The 27,568-nt window shown below is 47.8% G+C and overlaps 1 protein-coding gene across 2 annotated transcripts in view; it reads left to right on the top strand.

Moving 5' to 3' along the window:
• LOC146863618 (gamma-secretase subunit APH-1A-like) overlaps positions 1-27,568 on the top strand; it is a 115,386-nt gene that overhangs the window by 82,924 nt on the left and 4,894 nt on the right. For both annotated transcript variants that reach the window (XM_085627664.1, XM_085627662.1), the window contains exons 5-6: positions 8,216-8,343; positions 13,764-13,887. In XM_085627664.1, coding sequence (XP_085483790.1) covers positions 8,216-8,343; positions 13,764-13,887 — 252 coding nt within the window. The remainder of the gene's footprint in view (positions 1-8,215; positions 8,344-13,763; positions 13,888-27,568) is intronic.

The raw sequence follows: 27,568 nt of genomic DNA, 5'->3' as shown, positions 1-27,568 counted from the left end.
GGTCCGATAGACACAGTGAGCGCATTAGAAACTTGGGAAACAGCATCATCACCTCGCTTGTGGAATTTAAGCATGTTGAAAAACACGAAGAATGAGTGGAACAAATAAGTATAAAGTTTGAACAAAAAAGGAGAAAGTTTACGAATAATGTCGCCTAAAACAGGCATCACCAAGCAGTGCGATTGGTCGGGGTGAGACGTCGCCCCATGTATTGATGTTATATCACAGAACAGTCATAAGGAAGTATTCCCGAACGCTGCAGAGGGGCTCAGCTCATGCTTGGGCACCATCTCACATACAAATAAGCACTCTGCTTTCAGGATTGTCAAGACCTGCCATAGGAGTGGCTTATAGGTTTATATGTGTCCGTATAGGGTAGTGATATAGGTAGCCTATACCACAGTAAGGGGTGCAAGCACACCCTTACCCAGGTTGCAGTAGCAGACCTGTGGTGCCATTTTGGAGTGCTTCCCAGGGGTGGCATAATACATGCTTCAGCCCCTGGTAGGCCTCTGAGGTACCTATGCCCTAGGTACATAGTATACCATATACTAGGGGCTTATAAGGCACTCCAGAATCCAATTAGATATGTACCTAATGTACATGCAAACCGTTTTAGAGAGGAAGCAGCTAGGCTGTGGTCCTGATTAGCAGGGCCACAGCCAGACTAAAGTCGAAACACAGTGAAACACCAGCAAAAAGTGGGGGTACCCATGTGAAGCAGATCCAACTCTCCTACACCCGGCGTGTCCAGCAGCCAGCAACCTCAAAAACCCCGAGGACCTGCCTGCATTCACTTTCCAAGCTGTTTCTCCCGTGAACACCGGACGTGTTTAAACTGCAGCTTCTGGTGCCAGCCAGAAACCGCAAATCCAGCACACTCTGCACCCGCCGAGCCCGGCACCGTGTTTGAGTGATCCAACACCACAAGGAGGGTTCCCTGGTGATCCTGACCTGAGATCCGGTGACCTCTGACCTGCCTCAAGCCTCCAGACAATGCCTGCAGCCTCAATCCAGAGGACCCCCCCTCCCCCTCCGCGACCAGAGCGGGTAAGAAAATCCGACGTCCAAAGGCACCCCTGCACCCGACGCCCCTCTGCCTTGTGTGCCCAACCCAGTGATGCCTAACCATTCCTCTACATCCCAACTTACCCCTCGAAGTGGTGGTCACTCCTGGAAGATCCTCGTCCCCGAGCCTGCAGTGTTTCTTTGCCCCGGAGACTCTCCATTGAAATCAACAGGGCACCTGATCTCAAAACAGCACCCTGCACCCGGCTGCTCTAGCGCTGCTGAGGGTGCCCCTTTGGTGCTAACTTGGTCCCCAACTTGCCCTGAGCTTAACCCTAGGAGATTTGCTCCCCCAACTCCGTGGCCTGCTTGCCAGCAGCCACCAACCGGAGCCCCCCTATCCCCCATAGGATAACATTGGGCCTCAACACTCTGCACCCGGCCGCCCTAGTGCCACTGGGGGTGCAACAACAGTGCATCACTGACCCAAGGAGACCCCGCAGTCTAACCCAAGAACCCAAACTCAAAAGACCGATTATCTACCTGGAAACCGATAACCTCTTTTTCCTCATAGAATAACATTGACACTTTTTCTCCCAAAAAGTTTCAAAGTGTCGACTTTTGAAAACTAAGAATATTCCTTAAAAATCACCCAATTAACCAAAACACATTTTTTCAACTGTTTTCAGGAGATGTCCCAGTGCTGAATCTTGGTATCCAGCACTGAGTAAGAAAAGTAATGTTAAAGTAACTTACCTGCAAAGGGAATTTCCTCCCATAGGATAACATTGGTGATTCTATGTGAAAAAGTTTGTCTCAACTTTTGAAATACAATAATATTCTTTAACAATCGCACAAATAACCTAACCGAATTTTCTCAACTGTTTGCCGGAAAGGTCCCAGTGCTGAACCCAGGTGTCCAGCACTGAGTAAGAAAAGTAACTAAAAAGTAACTCACCAGTGAAATGAATTTCCTTCCATAGGATAACATTGGGGGTTCAAGTGTCAACTTTTAAAATACAAGAATATTCTTAAAAATCGTACAAACTACAAAAATGTAATTACTTACCTGCTTTAAGTAAAGTTCCCAGTGCTGAACCTAGGAGTTCAGCATTTGATTACAAAAGTAATCTGAAAAGTAATTCATTGCTTTTTTCATAAAAAGACCATTCATTTGAATGTACTATACCTGCTAAATGTTGCAAACTGCTTACTTAAACTGTAACCAAAACCAGTACAAGTCATACTGCAATTCTGAACTGTGTTCATACCAGTAAATTACTACTGCAAAGTATTTAAATGGGTACCTGTGCCAGGCTTGCTTGGTTCTAGAAATAAAACAATAGTATATTATTTTTATACAAAAACAATTGGCCTAGAGTTCAGTTCTTGAGTGTGTGAATTCATTTGCTGACTGAGTGTGTACAACAAATGCTTAACACTGTCCTCTGATACTGCCTTACTGCTCGACCAAGCTACCACTTTAGAGAATAAGGTTCTATCTAACTTTAACCTCTGCCGAACCTCTGGAGACTCTTGGGCTCTATACACAATGTACCTCACTTTGGTGCAGTATATATAGAGCCAGTTTCTTACACTAGCTGCATCTTTGTGCCTCAGGCTCTAGCTGCATCTTTGTGCCTCTGGCTCTAGCTGCATATTTGTGCCTCCGGCTCTAGCTGCATCTTTGTGCCTCAGGCTCTAGCTGCATCTTTGTGCCTCAGGCTCTAGCTGCATCTTTGTGCCTCAGGCTCTAGCTGCATCTTTGTGCCTTTAGCTCTAGCTGCATCTTTGTGCCTTTGGCTCTAGCTGCATCTTTGTGCCTTTGGCTCTAGCTGCATCTTTGTGCCTCAGGCTCTAGCTGCATCTTTGTGCCTCTGGTTCTAGCTGCATCTTTGTGCCTCGGGCTCTAGCTGCATCTTTGTGCCTCGGGCTCTAGCTGCATCTTCGTGCCTCGGGCTCTAGCTGCATCTTCGTGCCTCTGGCTCTAGCTGCGTCTTCGTGCCTTTGGCTCTAGCTGCGTCTTCGTGCCTTTGGCTCTAGCTGCGTCTTCGTGCCTTTGGCTCTAGCTGCGTCTTCGTGCCTTTGGCTCTAGCTGCGTCTTCGTGCCTTTGGCTCTAGCTGCATCTTTGTTCCTTTGGCTCTAGCTGCATCTTTGTGCCTTTGGCTCTAGCTGCATCTTTGTGCCTTTGGCTCTAGCTGCATCTTTTAGCCTCAGGCTCTAGCTGCATCTTTGTGCCTCAGGCTCTAGCTGCATCCTTGTGCCTTTGTCTCTAGCTGCATCTTTGTGCCTCAGGCTCTAGCTGCATCTTTGTGCCTCTGGCTCTAGCTGCATCTTTGTGCCTTTGTCTCTAGCTGCATCTTTGTGCCTTTGGCTCTAGCTGCATCTTTTAGCCTCAGGCTCTAGCTGCATCTTTGTGCCTCTGGCTCTAGCTGCATCTTTGTGCCTCTGGCTCTAGCTGCATCTTTGTGCCTTTGGCTCTAGCTGCATCTTTGTGCCTTTGGCTCTAGCTGCATCTTTTAGCCTCAGGCTCTAGCTGCATCTTTGTGCCTTTGGCTCTAGCTGCATCTTGGTGCCTTTGGCTCTAGCTGCATCTTTTAGCCTCAGGCTCTAGCTGCATCTTTGTGTCTTTGGCTCTAGCTGCATCTTTGTGCCTTTGGCTCTAGCTGCATCTTTGTGCCTCTGGCTCTAGCTGCGTCTTTGTGCCTCTGGCTCTAGCTGCATCCTTGTGCCTTTGGCTCTAGCTGCATCTTTGTGCCTTTGGCTCTAGCTGCATCTTTGTGCCTCAGGCTCTAGCTGCATCTTTGTGCCTCAGGCTCTAGCTGCATCTTTGTGCCTCAGGCTCTAGCTGCATCTTTGTGCCTCAGGCTCTAGCTGCATCATCGTGCCTCTGGCGCTGGCTGCATCTTCATGCCTTTGGCTCTAGCTGCACCTTTGTGCCTTTGGCTCTAGCTGCACCTTTGTGCCTTTGGCTCTTGCTGAATTTTTTAGCTTCAGGCTCTTGCTGCATCTTCGTGCCTCTGGCTCTAGCTGCATCTTTGTGCCTTTGGTTCTAGCTGCATCTTTGTGCCTTTGGCTCTAGCTGCATCTTTGTGCCTTTTGGTTCTAGCTGCATCTTTGTGCCTTTGGTTCTAGCTGCGTCTTTGTGCCTCAGGCTCTAGCTGCGTCTTTGTGCCTCAGGCTCTAGCTGCGTCTTTGTACTTCTGGCTCTAGCTGCATCCTTGTGCCTTTGTCTCTAGCTGCATCCTTGTGCCTTTGTCTCTAGCTGTATCCTTGTGCCTCTGGCTCTAGCTGCATCTTTGTGCCTCTGTCGCTGGCTGCATCTTTGTGCCTCTGTCGCTGGCTGCATCTTTGTGCCTCTGGCTCTAGCTGCATCTTCGTGCCTTTGGCGCTGGCTGCGTCTTTGTGCCTCTGGCTCTAGCTGCATCTTCGTGCCTTTGGCGCTGGCTGCGTCTTTGTGCCTCGGGCTGCATCTTTGTGCCTCGGGCGCTGGCTGCATCTTCGTGCCTTTGGCGCTGGCTGCATCTTTGTGCCTCTGGCTCTGGCTGCATCTTTGTGCCTCTGGCGCTGGCTGCATCTTCGTGCCTTTGGCGCTGGCTGCATCTTTGTGCCTCTGGCTCTGGCTGCATCTTTGTGCCTCTGGCTCTGGCTGCATCTTTGTGCCTCTGGCGCTGGCTGCATCTTCGTGCCTTTGGCGCTGGCTGCATCTTTGTGCCTCTGTCGCTCGCTGCATCTTTGTGCCTTAGGCTCTAGCTACGTCTTTGTGCCTTTGGCGCTGGCTGCATCTTCGTGCCTCTGGCGCTGGCTGCATCTTCTTGTCCTTGTCACTGGCAGTTTTCATTCCCTCAGTGCTGGCTGTGTATCTATATCGTCATCGCTGGCTGTGTTCCCTCATCCTGGCCACTGTCTGAATCTCTGTGTCTTGGCGCTGGCTGCGTATCTATGCTGTCATCTCTGGCTGCATCTTTATATGTTGTCACTGGCTACATTCGCCATGTCTTGGATGTCTCAGCACTGGTTGCGTTTGCATGTCTTGGCAATGACTACATTTCAGTGGCTGTGGCTGGGTTTCTCTGTCCTGGGCATTGGCTGTGTTCTGCTGACCTGAGCACTGTTTGCATTCTCATGTCATCTGTCTGTCTCATGTCCCCTGACTGTCTGACTCATGTCTCCTGACTGTCTGTCTCATGTCCTCTGATTGTCTCATGTCCCCTGACTGTCTGACTCATGTCCCCTGACTGTCTGACTCATGTCCCCTGACTGTCTCATGTCCCCTCACTGTCTGATGTCCTCTGACTGTCTGTCTGATGTCCTCTGTCAATCAATCAATCAATCAATCATAACATTTGTATAGCGCACTACTCACCCGGAAGGGTCTCAAGGCGCTTGGGGGGGGGGGGGGGGAAGGGTCCGCTACTGCTCGAACAGCCAGGTCTTGAGTTGTTGGGCGAGATGGTCCTGGGTCAGCCGAAGGTGGATAGGGAGGGAGTTCCATGTCTTGGCCGCCAGGTAGGAGAAGGATCTGCCTCCGGCGGTGGCTCTTCGGATGCGTGGTACGGCAGCGAGGGCGAGGCTAGTAGACCGTAGCTGGCGGGTGGGCGTGTAGAAGGTCAGGCGGTCGTTGAGGTACTTGGGGCCCAGGTCGTGGAGAGACTTGTGTGCGTGGGTGAGGAGCCGGAACGTGATCCTCTTCTTGACTGGGAGCCAGTGTAGGTCTCTAAGGTGGCCGGAGATGTGGCTGCGTTGGGGGATGTCCAAGATGAGTCGGGCGGAGGCATTCTGGATGCGTTGGAGTCTTTTCTGTAGCTTGGCTGTGGTTCCGGCATAGAGGGTGTTTCCGTAGTCCAGTTGGCTGGTGACGAGTGCCTGGGTGACCGTCTTCCTGGTTTCGGTCGGGATCCATCGGAAGATCTTGCGAAGCATGCGTAGGGTGTGAAAGCATGATGAGGAGACGGCGTTGACTTGTCTGGTCATCGAGAGTGAGGAGTCCAGGATGAAGTCCAGGTTGCGTGCGTGGTCTGTCGGCTTGGGAGTGGAGCCCAGGGCGGGGGGCCACCAGGAGTCATCCCAGGTGGAGGGCGATGGTCCCAGGATGAGGACTTCCGTCTTGTCTGAGTTCAGTTTCAGGCGGCTGTTCTTCATCCACTCGGCGACGTCTTTCATCCCTTCGTGTAGGCTGGTTCTGGCGGTGTCGGGGTCTCTGGTGAGGGAGAGTATCAGCTGAGTGTCATCGGCGTAGGAGATGATGTTGAGGTTGTGTTGGCGTGCGATAGCTGCAAGAGGTCTCATGTAGACGTTGAAGAGGGTGGGGCTGAGTGAAGATCCTTGCGGAACGCCGCAGATGACTTCGGTGGCCTTGGATCGAAACGGGGGGAGGCGGACTCTCTGTGTTCTTCCGGCGAGGAACGAGATGATCCACTCCAGTGCCTTCTCTTGGATGCCGATGTTGCTGAGGCGTTGGACTAGGGTGCGGTGGCAGACAGTGTCGAACGCTGCAGAGAGGTCCAGGAGGATGAGTGCTGCTGTTTCCCCGTTGTCGAGCAGGGCTTGGATGGCGTCGGTGGCTGCGATGAGGGCGGTCTCGGTGCTGTGGTTGGCTCTGAAACCGGACTGCGAGGGGTCGAGGGATCCGTTCGTCTCGAGGAAGGCGGCAAGCTGTCTGTTGACGAACTTCTCGATGACTTTAGCAGGAAAAGGGAGGAGCGAGATGGGGCGGAAGTTTTTGAGGTCGGTGGGGTCCGCTGTTGGTTTCTTCAGCAGAGCGCTGAGCTCGGCATGCTTCCAGCTCTCCGGGAAGGTGGCGGTGTTGAAGGAGGTGTTGATGATGTTCCGGAGTTGGGGTGCGATGGTGGAGTCAGCCTTGTTGAAGACGTGGTGGGGGCAGGGGTCGGTTGGAGATCCGGAGTGGATGGTGTTCATCGTGCGGGTTGTGTCTTCGGTGGTCACCGTGGTCCAGGTGCGGAGGGTGGTGGTGGGGGGCGTTGGTTCGACGGTTGGGTGCGTGGATGGTGCACCGAAGCTGTTGTGGATGTCGGCAATCTTGCGGTGGAAGAACGAGGCGAGGGAGTCGCAGAGATCTTGTGACGGAGTGATGTCGTTGTTGCCGGTGCTGGGGTTGGAGAACTCCTTGACGACGGTGAAGAGTTCCTTGCTGTCGTGGGCGTTGTTGTCCAGTCGTTCCTTCAGTGAATTCTTCTTGGTGGTGCGGATAAGCTGGTGGTGCTTGCGGGTGGCGTGCTTGAGGGCGGTCATGTTGTCAGTGGTCCGGTTGAGGAGCCAGGTTTTCTCGAGGGTGCGGCAGGTCTTTTTGGAGTCGTTGAGTTCGTCGGTGAACCAGGATGCCTTCTTGCTTCTGGGTCTGCTGGGAGGGTTTTTCAGTGGTGCGAGGTCGTCGGCGCAGGTGGTCAGCCACTGCGTGAAGTTGCGGGCTGCTTCGTTGGGGTACTTTGTACAGGCGGGTGGGCTCTGGCTGAGGGAGGTGGGAGTCTGTCTGACTCATGTCCCCTGACTGTCTAACTCATGTCCCCTGACTGTCTGACTCATGTCCCCTGACTGTCTGACTCATGTCCCCTGACTGACTCATGTCCCCTGACTGTCTGACTCATGTCCCCTGACTGTCTCATGTCCCCTCACTGTCTCATGTCCTCTGACTGTCTGTCTCATGTCCTCTGTCTGACTCATGTCCTCTGACTGTCGGTCTCATGTCTCCTGACTGCCTGACTCATGTCCCCTGACTGTCTGACTTATGTCCCCTGTCTCTCATGTCCCCTGACTGTCTGTCTCATGTCCCCTGACTGTCTGTCTCATGTCCCCTGACTGTCTGTCTCATGTCCCCGGACTGTGTGTCTCATGTCCCCTGACTGTCTTATGTTCCTTGACTGTCTGTCTCATGTCCCCTGACTGTCTGACTCATGTCCCTTGACTGTCTGACTCATGTCCCCTGACTGTCTCATATCCCCTGACTGTCTGTTTCATGTCCCCTGACTGTCTGTTTCATGTCCCCTGACTGTCTGTTTCATGTCCCCTGACTGTCTGACTCATGTCCCCTGACTGTCTCATGTCCCCTGACTATCTGTCTCATGTCCCCGGACTGTGTGTCTCATGTCCCCTGACTGTCTTATGTCCCCTGACTGTCTGTCTCATGTCCCCTGACTGTCTGTCTTATACGCTCATGGTTTGTTAACAGAAATATGTCTTTGTTTCTAGCTTTCATGACTATGGTGCTGACCCTTCTCCACACCTTCTGGGGTGTGGCCTTCTTCCACGGTTGTGAAAACCGGCGCTGGTGGGAACCTCTTGTTGTCATCATCATGCACTTAATCGTCTCTGGTTTGGTGAGTAACTCTTTCCGCTAATCTAAAGCATATCTACATCATGAAATGTTCAGAGCCGTCCTGCCATTCCATCTCCAGCCATTGCATCTGTGACCTGCAAGCTTCTTCACTCTAGAACCACAACTATTTCAAGATTATGTCCTTGACAACCATCACATCACACCAATACACAGTTGACATCCATGTTCAATGTAAGCATTGAAGGCCACCCTTTAACTGTGAACATGTAAGTTATAGTTTTCCTGAAAGCCCAGATGCAGAGGTAGGCATGGAATGAGAGCCCCCTTCGCTGCCTTGCGTATCCTGATGTGAGAGGGAGCAGCGCGCAGAGTGGACAGACGACAGGGGTGTGTGATTAGGCAGGTGAGCAGGTAGGAAAGGAAGACTGAGCATGGGAGTGATGTGGGTATGATACTGAGACAATAAGGGCCTGGAGAGCCGTAGAGTGGGCAGGACAAGAGACCTGGCAGGGAAGTGTGTGGGAAGATTGTGGACCCCAGGTGAAAGAGCTGAACCCGTAAATCTAGCCACAGTCATCTGGTCAACAGTCACTCCCACCACAAACCACAACCTGTCCACTTACAACATTTGCACAACGTCTACTTTAACATTCAAAACAAAGTTTTAGTTGCACTATTGATCTCCCTGCTACCATTTAACACTCTCTCTACATCTGTCTTGTCTCTTCACCTGAACACACCCAAACACTCCATACTCCACTATCTCACCACTCTGATCTGTACGTCTCTACATTTAGCCTTCTCACCACCATGTATCAATTCGATCCTCCTTAACTCATTTCTACACCCATCTCTCCACTTTTTCACTGTCCTCTCCACAAGGATTGCCTTTATTCATCCTTTGTTCACCAATATTTGCACTAATTTTCATCCATTTATACTCGTCGTCAGACATCACACCCCTCCATTGTCGAGTCAATCGTCACTTCATCGCAGCACTTCTGCGTAATTGAGAATACCTTTCTTCCCTTGCCCTGCCTACTTTTGTATTATCAATAATGTACAGCTGGATTTGTAACCATCCCCCAACTCTACCCCCAGCTTCCCATGACTCCATTCTCAAGTCACTTGTTACATCATCCTACTCTACTGCCCACAAGGCTCACGCACTGGTGATATCCACCAACCTCTCCAGCCATCTCCCTTCTCAGGTCACTTGTCACATCATCCTACTATTCTGCCCATAAGCCTCATGCACTGGTATCATCAAGCAACCTCTCCAGCCATGTTCAGCCATCTCTGGCCATCCAGCCATCTCCAGCAATCCCACTGCTCCATTCTCAGGTCACTTGTTGCGTCATCCTACTCTGTTGCCAACAAGCCTCATGCACTGGTAACATCAAGCGACCTCTCCAGCCATGTCCAGCGACCTCTCCAGCCACCTGTGGCCATCCAGCCATCTCCAGTGACCTCTCCAGCCATCTCCAGCAATCTCAATGGAGATTCTCAGGCAACTCATGACGCCATCCTTCTCTTCTGCCCACAAGCCATATGCACCGGTAATATCCAGTGGCATCTCCAGCCATCTCAATGCTCCATCCTCAAGCCGCTCATGACGCCGTCCTCGTTTGCAAACAAGCCTCCTGCACCAGTAATCTCCTGCGGCATCTCCAGCCATCTCACTTCCCCATTGCCAACTCCAAGAGCCATGTGATAGTCTGGTTGTTGGTGTAGTACACCACTGTGTGCCCCCTTGCACAGAACTGCATGCGTGTATTAGTAGGAGACATTCCGTAAGGGGTCGCAACTCTGGAGAAAGAGCTGCATGGACAGGCACATGCATCGCTGATCTGGTTTTTCGAAGATGCTACTTTACTGCCTCTTTCTGAAGCTCTCAACCAGGTCCACCTCTGAATGTTGCCCACAGTTTAGGCAGAACCTTACAATACAGTGACATGATGGGAGCAATGGCTGAGTACCACTTTAGGCAAGGAGAGGGGTTGGTTTAATAGTTTTTGGGTATATATCGCCATTGTGGGAGGGGGGCACCAGTATAAACACCCACCACAACACCCTAACCACATCAACCTCACACCTGATCCACACTATCTATGGCCATCACATGACATGGAGTAACAATTACTGCACTCATTGTACAGCTACCACAACACTGCATCATACCTACATTTTCACTTTCCAAGTCCTGCTCACCATGACAACACTTGTCAGCACCACCACTAACCTGCACAGTGAAACCAACTCACCATTTCATTGTTAACCCCCTCACCCTTCCATTGTTAACCACCTCACCCTTCCATTGTTGGCCACCTCACCCTTCCATTGTTGGCCATCTCACCCTTCCATTGTTGGCCATCTCACCCTTCCATTGTTGGCCATCTCACCCTTCCATTGTTGGCCATCTCACCCTTCCATTGTTGGCCATCTCACCCTTCCATTGTTGGCCATCTCACCATTCCATTGTGGGCCATCTCACCATTCCATTGTGGGCAATTTCACAATTCCATTGTTGGCCTTCTCACCATTCCCTTGTTAACCACCTCACCCTTCCATTGTTAACCACCTCACCCTTCCATTGTTAACCACCTCACCCTTCCATTGTTAACCACCTCACCCTTCCATTGTTGGCCATCTCACCCTTCCATTGTTGGCCATCTCACCATTCCATTGTTGGCCATCTCACCCTTCCATTGTTGGCCATCTCACCATTCCATTGTTGGCCATCTCAACATTCCATTGTTGGCCATCTCGCCATTCCATTGTTGGCCATCTCAACATTCCATTGTGGGCCATCTCGCCATTCCATTGTTGGCCATCTCGCCATTCCATTGTTGGCCATCTCGCCATTCCATTTTTGGCCACCTCAACCTTCCATTGTTGGCCATCTCGTCATTCCATTGTTGGCCATCTCGCCTTTCCATTTTTGGCCATCTCGCCTTTCCATTTTTGGCCACCTCACCCTTCCATTGTTAACCACCTCACCCTTCAATTGTTAACCACCTCACCCTTCAATTGTTAACCACCTCACCCTTCCATTGTTAACCACCTCACTCTTCCATTGTTAACCACCTCACTCTTCCATTGTTAACCACCACACACTTCCATTCTTCACCATCTCACCCTTCCATGGTTGGCCATCTCACTTTTTATTGTCTCTCACCTGCTTACAACATTTCCGGCGCTGTTCCGTTTAATCTCGGCAGCAGCTTCAGTAAGCTGTATCTCCCTTATAGAAACAGCACTGTTAGAATAGCCGAACAGCACGGTGCAGTCATACAAATGTGAGGCACATGATAACTACCAAATGTATGTAGCAATTGACAACCTGAATACCACACTCTGTCGAATGTATTACAGCAGCACTCTAGCTGAACTGGTTACAGCAGTACCCTAAATCAACCTTCACATCTCTTGTGCAAACACAATACTACACACCCCTGGGCCTGACTTACAAAGGTAAACTTACTCTTTTGGGTAAGTTTACACTTGCTGTAAGACCTTTACTACTGTTTTGGTATTCATAAACTGTGCATGTAATTTTACACTATTACTTTTACAAGTGTATTTTTACTACTATTAATAATACTAGTTGTAAAATTACAATCATTTGTGAATACCAAAAAGTAGTAAAGTTACTACAAGTGTACAATTATACAAAAGTGAACTTTTTATTTTTATTTTGCAGAGGTTTATATAGCGCGAACTTGACCCGAATTCAATCAGGTATCAGAGCGCTTTACATAGCACCAGTTACGTTACATGAGGACACACATTCATTTCGGTTAGGCACGGGGAGATTAAGTGATATGCCCAGAATCACAGAATGTTTAGTGTCATTACCAAGATGTGGTAAATTTAAATTACCTAGACTTAATTTATGCGGTAAAATTCAATAAGAATAACTCAGTAAAAATAAGAGGCAGAATCCGTGGTATTTGAGGTTATAAAAGGGAATTTATTCCTTACAAAGGAATTATGGTTCGAACCAGGCAATCGGGTTCCGTCACCACGAAGGTTCAGGAAGGGATCGGCAATACATTATCGACAGGTTATCATATTTATAGTAAATGCATTACAGTAAAGACATATGCAGAAGGCGTTACAGCTGAGAAGAGAGATAAGAATACACATACGTAATGAAAAAGGCGTTACAATAGGCGTATACTAGAAACGTCATTATGATGATGACACAGGTGGGTGGATCCATAAGAGAATCCTGCAATGTCAGCAGAAATACATGGCAGAGATGCGCGCGCAGCCGCATGACGTGTGATTGACGTGTAACTAGAGGGTGAAGGGAACTTGACATTTAGCCCTACATGAGGAGACAGAAGTCTGGGATGTCAGAACAACCTAATCCCAAATCGTATCTAATATCTTGTGTTTAAGGAACTATATTATCTGGAAGGAAAGGTCTCTCAGGCAGAGGCTATCCTATACTAACTACTAGTGCGTGTATAAGCGTCTAAATGTCTACATGAAATGCGAGGGGGCATGGGCCTACCATGGCAACAGAAGTCATGAATTACTTGCACAGAGACAGTAAGGCCGGGCCCTTTGCTCTGTAGCTGGAAAGATGTTTACCTAAACTACTAGACAGGAATGCATTTCTCGAGGAGCGGAGCAGATAACTTGAAGGCTGAATACAGTCTTGGCAGGCAACCGGCCGGGCCGGGCACCGTTAGCCGCGCAGGGAGTAGGACAAAGTTCATGGATACAGATACAGGTCCAGGCTGGAGCATTCAGAGGCAGAAGCAGGAAAAGGCTCGATGGCAGAATTCAGGGCCTACCTTGCCAGAGCTGGAAAACGTGAAAAGTATACCATATAAAGACGGTGGCAAAGCATACTTAGGAACGGAGTATCTGACCCATTCATGGCAGATCTGAAAGAGGACATGTTAACGTTGGACACAATTGTATTTGCGTCTTCATAGCTTGAAGTGGAGGGAACATACATGTACTTGTAGCATGTACATGGAGCCGTTGGGGTCTAAGATAGGGGACACAATTGATCATATAAATTCATATTTCCTCAAAGACTCAAACCCAGTTCCCCCAGGTCCGAGGTCGAGCGCCCTAACCGTTAGGCCAACTCCTCTCCCCATTTACCTAAGATTAATCCTGTTTGCCATTTACAGACTGAGTGCAATTTTACTACTAATAATTTTACAAGTTTCATTTTACTATGAGTAAAATTACTACTAGTAAAATTACACTTGTGGTTTGAGAATATTAAAAAGTAGGTAAGCTACTACAAGTGTAAACGTAAACAAAAGTGTAAGTTTAAGCCTGTGAATCAGGCCCATTGTGCACTCAAACACCTCATAACCGTACACCTGTGCTTTCCTGAACTTCACATACACATCACCTCAGTAGGTCTGATTTCATAGCATTTTAACCTCCTCTGTAGACGATAACATCTGTATATTTGCTTTCTTCCAGACGTTCTTGAACCCACTCTATGTGGCTACCCTGGTCCCTGCATACCTCATAATGGTCGGCACAGGAGCCTGGACATACTTCATTTCAGGAGGTTCAACTAAAAACCTTCAGCGCTTCTTCCTGTGTGAGTATACTGCTTCTTCATGTGAGTATAATTCTGCTTCCTGTGTGAGTATAATTCTGCTTCCTGTGTGAGTATAACGCTGCTTCATATGTGAGTATAATGCTTTTTTCTGTGTGAGTATTCTGCTTCTTCCTGTGTGAGAATACTGCTTCCTGGGTGCTTATACTGCCTCTTCCTGTTTGAGAATACAGCTTCTTCCTGTGTGAGTATCCTGCTTTTTCATGTGAGTATAATGCTACTTCCTGTGAGAGTATACTCATCATCATCATTAAAAGCTTTATTTCGGTTCAATGACCATAAAAGCGGCAATCATTATCACAATAGATAATACAAATAAAAATCTTAAAAAATAGAGCCAATCCAATCATTTTCGAGATAACACATTACATTCAAGTGAGCAGAAAAATGTTTGGCAGGATAATCGATTATAAAAATTTCCTACGTGATAACCAGACAGAGTTGAGGAACCGGGAAACAGCGAAAACTATCAGAGGTTTTGTGTCATATTTTAAAATTCTCATTGCTTTTTCGCATTCTCTAAAACCAAGATTATTGCAAAGGGGCTTGATCCAGCGTTTCCTTTGGTGTAGATATATTGGGCAGAAGAAAAAGACATGTTTTTCATCCTCAAGTATGTAGCTACAGGCCGGACAAGCAGTGGTTTTATTGGCGTCTCATCCAGATGTAAATGACCTAAGCGGAAGACAACCCATTCTCAATTGGCAGTAAAGTTTCCTTGCGGCCGGTGGACTGACCAGGTCTAAGAATTCCTCTTTCCTGTAAGTATCTTTAATTTGGAGGAACACGGCCGTCAGCCTGCCGATCTTAGGGTTTTCATACAGACACGCAAGGTGATGGTTTTTAAACTGTTCGACCAATTTAGCTTTGGGTAGGGCCAGACATGAGGCCTCCGGAGTAGTCCATAATTCTGGAAGGCCAATCTTAGTGCAAGAATCCCTGACAAATCTCAGCCATGGAATATTCTTGCTCTTGAGTTGGGACCAGACTCCCTTAAATTCCTCACGATAAAATCCCAACTCCTCATTTGACCATAATCTCTTCCAGTATAACAATGGACGCAGCATTACCACTTGTTCAATGGGTAGTAACCCACAATCCAGCCTGATAGGGGTCAGTGGGGAGCTAGATGGAAGGCCCAACATGCTCCTCACGAATGAATTTTCTGACCCAGTCAAGCTGTGTATTCTGGTGTGGCCCCACAGTTCCGCTCCATATATGGAGGCTGCTCTTACTTGTGTCCGATATATTTCCAATGCAGGGGACACTGGTTTGGAGACCGAACCCCTGAATACTTGAGAGATTCCCCCGGTGGTTTGTGCAAGTTTTAGCACAGAGTTTGCAACTTGGCCGCCCCAGCCAAAGTTTTCCTGTAGTAAAATCCCCAGATAACTGAATGTGGTTACCCGCTCAAGGTATACACCATTCAGAACTGGGTTTGGCCGTGTGTGTTTTGGGGGATTTAGAACCATATATTTGGTTTTGGCCAAGTTGATCTCTAAGCCTCTTTCTGCACAAAAATCCACAAAGCCATCCAGGATGCGTTGGATGCCGGTTGATGTGCGCGATAACAAAAGAGTGTCATCGGCGAACATCAACGCTGGCACCAGGCCTGTGGCAAGTCTGGGCGCATCAATGTCCCTAATATCTGCCAGGTGCTTAATAAGCCCATTGATATAAAGACAAAATAATGTGGGTGCCAACACGCATCCCTGTCGGACTTCACGGTTTACGGGAAAACGGGACGAAAGTTCACCGTATTTGCCACATCTAACCTGTGCAAAATTTTTTGTGTGCAGTCTTCAGATAATGTCCAGAAGATACAAGGGGACATTAAGAGCCAGGAGCACCTTCCACAGTTTTTCACGCGGAACCAGGTCGAAGGCCGACCTCAGGTCAACAAAAATGAGATAGAGGCTGCCACCCTCTAAACTCACGGTCTTCCAATGTATGACCTGAAGTCGGAAGATCTGGTCCACAGTGGAGGTGCCCTTTCTGAATCCTGCTTGCAGTGAACTTAAGATGTTGTTTTCAGTCTCCCAGGCCTGGAGTCTGTCCAGTATTATACGCCCAAACAGCTTCTGAGTGATGTCGATTAAGCTGATGGGCCTATAATTTGAGGGTTTTAGGGGACAGCCTTTCTTAAATATGGGCACAATCTCCGCGCCTAACCATGACTCTGGTGGATCATTTCCCGACAGGATGGAATTGAATAGGACACAAAGGTATGGCACCCAAATCATAGGTTCAGAGCGATAGAGGTCGCCCGGGATTTTGTCCAATCCTGGAGCTTTGTTTGGTATTAAGAGATGAATGGCCCTTTCCACCTCCTTTATGGTTATCATCGTTGAGGCCGCGCATTGGGTGATAGATCCGGGAGAGAAGATAGGCAAAGGAGGAGTATTGGTATATGTGCTTGAGTAGAGACCTCCATAATGTGCTTCCCATACAGCTGGAGCTATGTTTGGGAATGGGCTCGTTCCTGCTTCTTTCCTCCCCTTGCTCACGGTTGTCCAAAAGCCCCTGAAATCCTTCGCTATTAGAGTAGATCTTAATTCTTCCCAAATATCAGACTCCCAGCATTTTTTGGCCCTTTCTAAAGTTTGTTTGTGTTTGGCCCTAGCTACTTTAATCCTATCTCTATCGAGGGTTTTGATGGCGATAAGTAGCTCGCTCTTCGATTTCCTGCACTCAGCAGAGTACCACGGTTGCCTTTTAGGCAGATGGGGCCTCACGGGCCCTGTCAGGCAAAACGCCTTCGAGAGTTTATCTACTAACTGTAGGTGAATGCCTGTGGGTCCGGCTGCATGTACAGGTGGTGGACGTGATGATTCCACCTCAGACATTTCCACAAGATAAGGAAGAGCAAGGCTATAGATTTCAGAGATTTTATTAGGGCTTGCGACAATGTGCGGCCATCTCACCCTTCGTTTGTTGTTGGATAATATGGGGTGTTGTGCAGTGGTGGGTGGTGGTACATCATAGGTGCTCATGCCCCAACAGCCTGGTTTAAAGGTTATAGCCAAGGCATTGTGGTCGCTATCATTGCGATCTAACACCCTAAAGTCAAGCACCTTATCCCAAGATCTAGTTTCAATAAGGATATAGTCGAGAATGGAAGTATGACCTACCCTATTGAAGGTAGCTCGACCTGGTCTGTCAGAATCAAATCTCCCATTACAAGCCCTCAGTGACAAGGAAAGTGTGAGAGCGGAGATTTGAAGGGCCAGAGGGGACCACGCTTTGACCTTTGGAATCATAGGATCAGGGATATTTCTGTATTCATTCTCTGTGTTTAGATCGACCAAGGCCGACACACAGAGTGGTTCGTATTGGCAATTGAAGTCGCCACCTACGACCACGGAATATTCTGAGTCCAGGGTCAAGATAAATTTATTGAGCGATTCCATAACCTCTGATTCTCGGCCACCCTGGGAAGGTCTCGAATAGACATTCAGAAGAGCCAAATGAATATTATTAGGCAGCACTAGAAGAATACATTGAATGTCTTCCGAGTTGGTGTATATCTGCCTTGCCACGGCGCCCAGATGAAGCGCTACCCAGGTGGTAAGACCCCCTGAGGGTCTGCCCCTACCACTAGATACAGCCAATATGTCAAAAGATGCAAAGCCAACCCTGTGCGAATTTTCCAATGCCCAGGTCTCTTGCATCAGGCAAATATCAAAATCGTCTATAAAGACACCCCAGTCCTCGCAGTCCAGTTTGCTCTTGAGACCTGCCACGTTCCAAGATAGAAAACAAGGGCTCGACTTTGGTTTACTAGGGGATGGGATCGGGTCAGCAACAGGGGTAATAGCGGATGAAGAACTCAAGGCCCTCTCTGTAATTTCCCACAAGGGCCTATTTGCCAGCCCTTCCATTTCTGGCTTGTTCCCTGGGGTTAGGGCCATTTTCGCAGTATTAGGGTTCAAACGTCAATCCACTTGCTCAAGTGTGCTGTATCTGTTAGGGTGGTAGAAAGCTTCAAACGAAGGTGAACAGGGTCGGTCTGGACCTTGAAATGTATTATAGTCGAGGGGTAATAAACCAGCCCTATCAGTTCGCGCAAAGTCCACCCTTACCCTATTTGGATTGATAATACTGGGATGATGGAGACCTGGGTAAAAATAGGTGAGGGGGAGAGCTCTAATTGCTGAGTGATTGTTAGAGTTAGGGCCTGGCTGAAATGTGCAGATGTGTCTGACCGTGTTTGTGTTCCTGAAATTGATGACTATACAATCTCCCTGTACATCTTTGGCTCGATGTCCAACCCAATTTATTCGCCTGGCGAATAAAATCTCGCTTGAGCACGGTTTCGGGAGTGGTTTGTGGCAATTTAACCAATGTATACATTTGTTTTTTAAATCAAGAAATGACTCCCTTGGTTCAGAGTGGGGACACCAGCAAGGATCACCACATATGGAGCCGATTCGGGAGGAAGATCCAGACAGGGTAATTTCCGGTCACAGGAGGGCTGTAACTGCTTGCTAGGGGATTGGGGGAGCCCGGTAGACTTAGATGGTGAGGTGTTAGGTATGTTGGGAGTTACAGTGCTCACTCTATTTCTGGTGCTCCCTATGCTAGCTGAAGCATGGGCGGCTACTTGGGGGACAATGAACAGTCCCAGACTCTGGCCCTTGCCTTGGGCAATTGGTTGGTCTACAATGGTTGTCTGGGCAGTTGGTGAGATTTGGGCAAAGTTGCCGGGGACACCAGTCCCAGCAGGGCTAGCTGTTATTCCCCCTCTTCCCTCTATGCCCTTAGAATTAATAGCTGAAGCAATCATAAGTTCAAGATTAGTAAGACCATTTTCTAGGGAATCGAGTCTGTTACAGATGGGGCGACAGATTGCAGTAAAAAGCTGTTCCATCTTTTGCCAAAAATCATAGTTCTGTGCGGGGCTTGGTGGTGCCTCTAGGCAGTCAGCCATCAAGTCTATAGTAGGTGCAGGTTCAGATGCCCCCTTGTTACACCGCTTTTGCACTTTGGATCTTTTATTAGTCGACGCTGGTGGGCCACCCCTTTTGCGTTTCACCGCCTTTTCAGGCATTTTAGTAGAGGTGGCATCGGGGCGGATGGAATGGCCAGATCTGGTGGTGCCTTCCGATATCGCATCAACTGAGGAGACTGGGCGACGAGAATCGCCAGGGTCAATCACAGCACAAACACTGTTATTTGCTGGAACATCCACGCACTCATTCCCACTCAAAGGTGGGACATCTGTGCGGTGGACTAATACAGGTGTGTGTGTGGATGCTGCCGGTGATTTAGCAGAAGCAATATTGCCCAGAGAGGAGCGCTTGTCAAGGACTAGTTCGAGAGACAATCTTTTCTCTGTCAGTTCAATTTCCCTCTGTAGGACAGATGCAGCTCTGGTTATAAAACTGTCCATAGTTCCAATTACTCCAGTCCCAATCACAGACTTCCGGCCCTTTCCGGCGCCGGCAGTGGCCATACTCAGATGTTAGCGTAAGGAGATATCAACAAAACAGCTCGCCACTAGGAAGGAAATGTTCCAATGGCACCCGAAACGGGGGGATTGAGTCTTATGGTCTTGGGCAGCTATACAGTGCAGTATTACGACATTCACTGGCGCATGGCTCACCTGTTTCACAGCAGAACCAAGAGGGGTGCCCCGTCCCGGCCTCGGTCGGTCTCTGACGGGCTCAGACGGGCCCGCCCTTGTCCCGGGCTTCGCCCGCGCTGCGATCCGCGCTGCGGATTAGTGTGTGCAAGTAAATATTGTGACGTCAAGGGGCGGGTCCAGAGGAAGAGGCAGGCTGCAGCAGCAGGAAGCGGAGGGCTGCTGGGCGTCGCAGTCCTCAATGCGGTGTACCAAGGCAAAAGGTCAGTTTCCACCACGAGCGGCTCCCGCGAAGCGGGGGCCGCGAGCTTTTAACCGGTGTCCAGGTGTCCAGGGGCGGGTCCAGAGGAAGAGGCAGGCTGCAGCGGCAGGAAGCGGAGGGCTGCTGGGCCTCGCAGTCCTCAATGCGGTGTACCAAGGCAAAAGGTCAGTTTCCACCACGAGCGGAGTATACTGCTTCTCCCTGTGAGAGTATACTGCTTCTCCCTGTGAGAGTATACTGCTTCTTCCTGTGTGAGTATCCTGCTTCTTCCTGTGAGTATAATGCGGCTTCCCGTGTGAGTATAATGCTGCTTCATGTGTGGTATAATGCTTCTTTCTGTGTGAGTATCCTGCTTCTTCCTGTGTGTATACTGCCTCTTGCTGTGTGAGAATATTGGTTCGTCCTGTGTGAGAATACTGCTTCTTCCTGTGTGGGAATACTGCTTCTTCCTGTGTGAGAATACTGCTTCTTCCTGTGTGAGAATACCGCCTCTTCCTTTGTGCATATACTGCCTCTTCCTGTGTGCATATGCTGCTTCTTTATTTCTGTGTTTCCTGCTTCTTTCTATATGAGTATCCGGTTTCTTCCTGTGTGGGTATACTGTTTTTCCCTCTGCGAGTATACCGCTTCCTATGTGAGTATCCTGCTTCTTCCTGTGTGCGTATACTGCCTTTTCCTGTGTGCATATACTGCCTCTTCCTGTGTGTATATACTGCCTCTTCCTGTGTGCATATCCTGCTTCTTTATTTGTGCGTTACCTGCTTTCTGTGTGAGTATCCTGTTTCTTCCTGTGTGGGTATACTGTTTCTCCCTGCATGAGTATACCGCTTTCTTTGTGAGTATCCTGCTTCTTCCCATGCGAGTATCCTGCTTCTTCCTGTGTCAGTATACTGCTTCTTCCTGTGTGAGTATCCTGCTTCCTGTGTGAGTATCCTGCTTCCTGTGTGAGTATCCTGCTTCCTGTGTGAGAATCCTGCTTCTTCCTGTGCACGCATCCTTCCTCATCCTGTGTGAGTATCCTTCCTCCTCCTGAGTGAGTATCCTTCTTCATCCTGTGTGAGTATCCTTCATCCTGTGTGAGCATCCTGCTTCTTTCAGTGTGCGTATAGTTTCTTTCAGTGTGCATATCCTGCTACATTCTGTGTGAGTATCCTGCTTCATCCTGTCAGTATCCTGCTTATTTCTGTGCGACTATCCTGCTTCCTGTGTGAGTATCCTGCTTCTTCCTGTGTAAGTATATGGCTTCTTTCAGTGTGCGTATTCTACTTTTTCTTGTGATTATACTGCTCCTTCCTGTGAGTATCCTGCGTCTTCCTGTGTATCCTGCTTCTTCCTGTGTGAGTAGCCTGCATCTTCCTGTGTGAATATCCTGCTTCAGTATGCATATACTGCTTCCTCCTGTTATTCTACTGCTTCCTCCTGTGATTCTACTGCTTCTTCCTGTGTGAGTATACTGCTTCTTCCTTGTGTGCGTATACTGCTTCTTCCTGTAACTATACTGCTTCTTCCTGTGTGCGTATACTGCTTCTTTCAGTTTTCAGATACACATCTTCCTGTGTGAGTATACTGCTTCTTCCTGTGATTATACTGCTTCTTCCTGTGTGTGTACACTGCTTCTTTCAGTGTGCATATACTGCTTCTTCCTGTGTGAGTACACTGCTTCTTCATGTGACTATACTGCTTCTTCCATCTTCTTTTAGTGTGCATTTACTGCTTCTTCCTGTGTGAGTATACTGCTTCTTCCCGTGTGAGTATCCTGCTTCTATCTGTGATAGTATACTGCTTCTTCCTGTGTAAGTATACTGCTTTTTCCTTTGTGAGTATCCTGCTTCTTCATGTGAGTATAATGCTACTTCCTGTGTGAGTATAATGCTGCTTCCTGTGTGAGTATAATGCTTCTTACTGTGTGAATATCCTGTTTCTTCCTATGTGAGTATGCTGCTTCTCCCTGTGAGTATACTGGTTCCTGTGTGAGTATAATGCTTCTTCCTGTGTGAGTATCCTGCTTCTTCCTGTGAGTATTATGCGGCTTCCCGTGTGAGTATAATGCTGCTTCCTGTGTGAGTATAATGCTTCTTACTGTGTGAATATCCTGTTTCTTCCTGTGTGAGTATACTGCTTCTCCCTGTGAGTATACTGGTTCCTGTGTGAGTATAATGCTTCTTCCTGTGTGAGTATCCTGCTTCTTCCTGTGAGTATTATGCGGCTTTCAGTGTGTGTATAGTTTCTTTCAGTGTGCATATCCTGCTACATTCTGTGTGACTATCCTGCTTCCTGTGTGAGTATCCTGCTTCTTCCTGTGTGAGTATACGGCTTCTTTCAGTGTGCGTATTCTACTTCTTCTTGTGATTATACTGCTCCTTCCTGTGAGTATCCTGCGTCTTCCTGTGTATCCTGCTTCTTACTGTGTGAGTAGCCTGCATCTTCCTGTGTGAATATCCTGCTTCAGTATGCATATACTGCTTCCTCCTGTTATTCTACTACTTCCTCCTGTGATTCTACTGCTTCTTCCTGTGTGAGTATACTGCTTCTTCCTTGTGTGTGTATACTGCTTCTTCCTTGTGTGCGTATACTGCTTCTTCCTGTAACTATACTGCTTCTTCCTGTGTGCGTATACTGCTTCTTTCAGTTTGCAGATATACATCTTCCTGTGTGAGTCTACTGCTTCTTTCTGTGATCATACTGCTTCTTCCTGTGTGTGTACACTGCTTCTTTCAGTTTGCAGATATACATCTTCCTGTGTGAGTCTACTGCTTCTTCCTGTGATCATACTGCTTCTTCCTGTGTGTGTACACTGCTTCTTTCAGTGTGAATATACTGCTTGTTCCTGTGTGACTACGCTGCTTCTTCCTGTGATTATACTGCTTCTTCCTGTGTGCATATACTGCTTCTTCCTGTGATTATACTGCTTCTTCCTGTGTGCATATACTGCTTCTTTTAGTGTGCATTTACTGCTTCTTCCTGTGTGAATATACTTCTTCTTCCTGTGTGAGTATCCTGCTTCTTTCTGTGTGAGTATCCTGCTTCTTTCTGTGTTAGTATACTGCTTCTTCCTGTGTAAGTATACTGCTTCTTCCTTTGTGAGTATCCTGCATCTTCCTGTGTGAATATCGTGCTTCAGTATGCTTCTTTGTGTGTGTGTATCCTGCTTCTTTCTGTGTGAGTATCCTGTTTCTTCCTTTGTGGGTATACTGTTTCTCCCTGCACGAGTATACCACTTCCTATGTGAGTATCCTGCTTCTTCCTGTGCGAGTATCCTGCTTCTTCCTGTGTCAGTATACTGCTTCATGCTGTGTGAGTATACTGCTTATTCCTGTGTGAGTATCCTGCTTACTTCTGTGTGACTATCCTGCTTCCTGTGTGAGTATCCTGCTTCTTCATGTGCATGCATCCTTCCTCATCCTGTGTGAGTATCCTTCCTCATCCTGTGTGAGTATCCTTCCTCATCCTGTGTGAGTATCCTTCTTTATCCTGTGTGAGTATCCCTCTTTATCCTGTGCGAGTATCCTTCATCCTGTGTGAGCATCCTGCTTCTTTCAGTGTGCGTATAGTTTGTTTCAGTGTGCGTATCCTGCTACATCCTGTGTCAGTATCCTGCTTCATCCTGTGTAAGTAAACTGCTTCATGCTGTGTGAGTATCCTATGTGAGTATCCTGCTTCATCCTGTGTGAGTATCCTGCTTATTTCTGTGTGACTATCCTGCTTCCTGTGTGAGTATCCTGTTTTTTCCTGTGTGAGTATACGGCTTCTTTCAGTGTGCGTATACTGCTTCTTTCAGTGCGTATTCTACTGCTTCTTGTGATTATACTGCTTCTTCCTGTGAGTATCCTGCTTTTCCTGTGAGTATCCTGCTTCTCCTGTGAATATTCTGCCTCTTTCTCTGTGTGTATACTGCTTCTTCTGTGTGTATATACTGCTTCTTCTGTGTGTATATACTGCTTCTTTCAGTGTGCATATACTGCTTCTTCCAGTGATTATACTACTTCTTCCTCTGTGCGTATCCTGCTTCTTCCTGTGATTATACTGCTTTTTCCTGTGAGTATACTGCTTCTGCCTGTGTGAGTATACTCCTTCCTGTGTGAGTATAATGCTGCTTCCTGCATGATTATACAATTTCTCCCTGTGTGAGCATACGGCTTCTCCCTGCGTGAACATACGGCTTCTCCCTGCGTGAGCATACTGCTTCCTGCGTGAGTATACTGCTTCCACCTGTGTAAGTATACTGCTTCTTCCTGTGTGAGTATCCTGCATCTTCCTGTCTGAATATCCTGCTTCAGTATGCATATACTGCTTCCTTCTGTGATTCTACTGCTTCTTCCTGTGTGAGTATACTGCTTCTTCCTGTGTGGGTATCCTGCTTCTTTCTGTGTAAGTATACTGCTTCTTCCTGTGTAAGTATACTGCTTCCTTCTTTGAGTATCCTGCATCTTCCTGAGCGAGTATCGTGCTTCAGTATGCGTATACTGCTTCCGCCTGTGATTCTACTGCTTCTTCCTGTGTGAGTATTCTGCTTCTTCCTGTGTGACTATCCTGCTTCAGTATGCATGTACTGCTTCTTCCTTGTGTGCGTATACTGCTTCTTACTGTGGTTATACTGCTTCTTCCTGTGTGCATATACTGCTTCTTCCTGTGATTTGCTTCTTCCTGTGTGCTTATACTGCTTCTTTTAGTGTGCATTTACTGCTTCTTCCTGTGTGAGTATACTGATTCTTCCTGTGTGAGTATCCTGCATTTTCCTGTGTGACTATCCTGCTTCAGTATGCATGTACTGCTTCCTCCTGTGATTCTACTGCTTCTTCCAGTGTGCGTATACTGCTTCTTTTAGTGTGTGTATACTGCTTCCTCCTGTGATTCTACTGCTTCGTTCTGTGTGAGTTTACTGCTTCTTCCTGTGATTCTACTGCTTCTTCCTCTGAGTCTACTGCTTCTGCCTGTGTGAGTATACTGATTCTTCCTGTGATTATACTGCTTCCTGTGTGCGTATACTGCTTCTTTTAGTGTGCATATACTGCTTCCTCCTGTGTGAGTATCCAGCATTTTCCTGTGTGAGTATCCTGCATTTTCCTGTGTGACTATCCTGCTTCAGTATGCGTGTACTGCTTCCTCCTGTGATTCTACTGCTTCTTCCTGTGTGAGTATACTGTTTCTTCCTGTTTGCATATACTTCTTCTTTCAGTGTGCATATACTGCTTCCTCCTGTGATTCTACTGCTTCATTCTGTGTGATACTACTGCTTCTTCCTGTGATTCTACTGCTTCTTCCTGTGTGAGTATACTGCTTCTTCCTGTAATTATACTGCTTTTTCCTGTGTGCGTATACTGCTTCTTTCAGTGTGCATATACTGCTTCTGCCTGTGTGAGTATCCTGCTTTTTCCTGTGTGAGTATTCCGCATCTTCCTGTATGAGTATTCTGCTTCTTCCTGTGTGAGTGTACTGCTTCTTCCTGTGTGAGTATCCTGCATTTTCCTGTGTGACTATCCTGCTTCAGTATGCATGTACAGCTTCCTCCTTGAATCTACTGCTTCTTCCTGTGTTAGTATACTGCTTCCTCCTGTGATTCTACTGCTTCTTCCTGTGAGTATCCTGCTTCTTCCTGTGTGCATATACTGCGTCCATCAGTGTGCGTATACTGCTTCTTCCTGTGTGGGTATCCTGCTTCTTCCTGTGTGAGTATATTGCTTCTTTCTGTGCGCGTATCCTGCTTCTCCCTGCGCTAGTATACCGCTCCTTTCTGTTAAGTTCATCCCTGATCTGTGGTGGGTGATGTTACATAGGTACGTTACCCTATAATCTGAAGCGCTATCCATAATAACCCAAGTCAATTATGGCCTGTGTATTTAGAAATTCCAATTGGTCGTGCAGGACAAGCGACAGCAGTTGGAACAGAGTAGCACAGAGTGCAGGAAGAATGACCACCTCAGTGTCTACAGGTTCCCTGGAAGTAGCTGTTCTTGGGTCCTGCCCTCCAAGCCTTAGGGGCTGGTTGTTGGGCAGGGCATGGATAAGTTGTGAAAAGAATTGCCTGCGTGCAGTCCTTATCGGAGGTGGTAGTGTAAGGCTGATTGATGAAAGAAGCCTTTTGAGTTTGTTCCTAGATCTTTCTTACATCTTGTTGATGTGCCTTTGACATCCTTTTTTCGGTGTGCCTTGACAGTTCACCTGTCTGCAATCATTAAACATATACAGAGTGGGCATTGTCTGCTGTCTGTCACTTCATATAGAGTGCATGCATTGCAATGCATAATGGAGTACTGCATTCAAAATATACTGAATTACACACCTTAGACCATCTCATGAGTGCATTGTTACAGAAATACATTTTTTTTCTTATTTATTTACTGCAGCATGCTTTTTTAATTTAAATATTTTACTTAGAACTGAAAATGCAAGGTAGACCTATTGGCTTTTCCAATGCTTGTTACGTTGATTCTGTAAACACAAGCCATTAAAATTCCTTTGCTTAGTTTTTGGAAACTATTAACAACCCATTACAAATTGATTGACAAAGCATGGATGGAGCAGTTGTGGTTCTGGCCTTCGGTGCAGCAACAGAGAATGTGACTCCGGCTGTGTTCATCCTGTGCCGTCTCCTCATGTCGGGTGTCCTCCGGATCTGTCGTGTTAGTCTAGCCCTCTTCTGCTCATCTCTTGCTACCTCCTGCCTTCTCCTTTCTGAGTACATTTCTGGAGATGGCTGTAGTTGTCGCCTTTTGTTGCCCCTCGTCCACCAATGTGCCCTTTTCTCCTTCCGCGAAAGTGGCCATCCTGGTTGCGGTGATGACTCGGTAGGACAATGATGGGCTTCTTTGTGTCTTTGGTACTGACTTGCTGCTTCGTTCTCTTGAGGTGGTCTTTCCTCGTTACGCTGTCATGTTGGGGTTCAAAGTGAATCGAATGAACGGTTCCTCAGCTTCCAAACCGCAGAGGTGGATCTCTTCTGAAGCCAGGGGTCCTCCCTTGTTGACCTCATTCAGAAGCAGCAGGGATGCATTGAGTGAGGCACAAAGAGTTCTCTCCTCTTTAATGGGTGCTCCAATGCCATGAAATGAAGTCACACAATCCTACGCGTTAGTTACTCTAACTGGCGGAGAATAACCAACAAAGGTTGGTTTGAGAGCATGAATGTCCTTGGTTGGCCAGTGCTAGCAGGCAGACATTGGTCTGTCCTGGACTTGTTTAGAAGGAGGATAGTTACCTGGTGAGCTGGAGTTATCTGCTTCAGGTGGGTTTAATGTCTGCTTTTTCAGAAGATGCATTTAGAGATTGGAGCTTTGTTAACCAGCACCGAGATGAAGTCTTACAACCAGGAAAGCATGAGGGGCTCATGGAGGGACATTTGAGTGATGGATGAAAAGCTGGCCCTAAGGGTTGCAAACACGTGCAGAGCTACAAAGAGAAACGTTAATTAACCGAGGTAGCTACAAATGCCCCCAGAGTCGAACCATAGACTTGAGCTCACACCTGTGAAAGGAAAGAGCAGCACTGACTGGACCTGCTCCGGTACTCACTGGGTCTTCAGGCAGGAGACTCACCAGGTCTGTTGTGAGAAGTCCAGACAGTAAAAAGGACCCCCTGAGTACTCAGAGTCTGGGGTCACCTGCCAAGGGTTTAAAGCCCAAGCTTCATTGCAGGCGTGATATTAAACTCTGCTCGGGTTATTTAAGGCTAAATCTCATTGTAAACCTAGGGCGAGATGTACCTCAAACATGCACCAGGCCTGACCCAAAATACCCTAGAAATGCCAGCACTTTGCACCAATCAAACATAGGTACTAAGTCTCCTAGAAACAGACTACAACAGCAAAATGGTTGATAAAA

Source organism: Triturus cristatus, chromosome 2_1 (genome assembly GCF_964204655.1).
Source record: "Triturus cristatus chromosome 2_1, aTriCri1.1, whole genome shotgun sequence".
Taxonomy (NCBI): Eukaryota; Metazoa; Chordata; class Amphibia; order Caudata; family Salamandridae; genus Triturus; species Triturus cristatus.
Note: the sequence above shows the minus strand (reverse complement) of the source record. Positions and strands in the feature narration are given on the sequence as shown.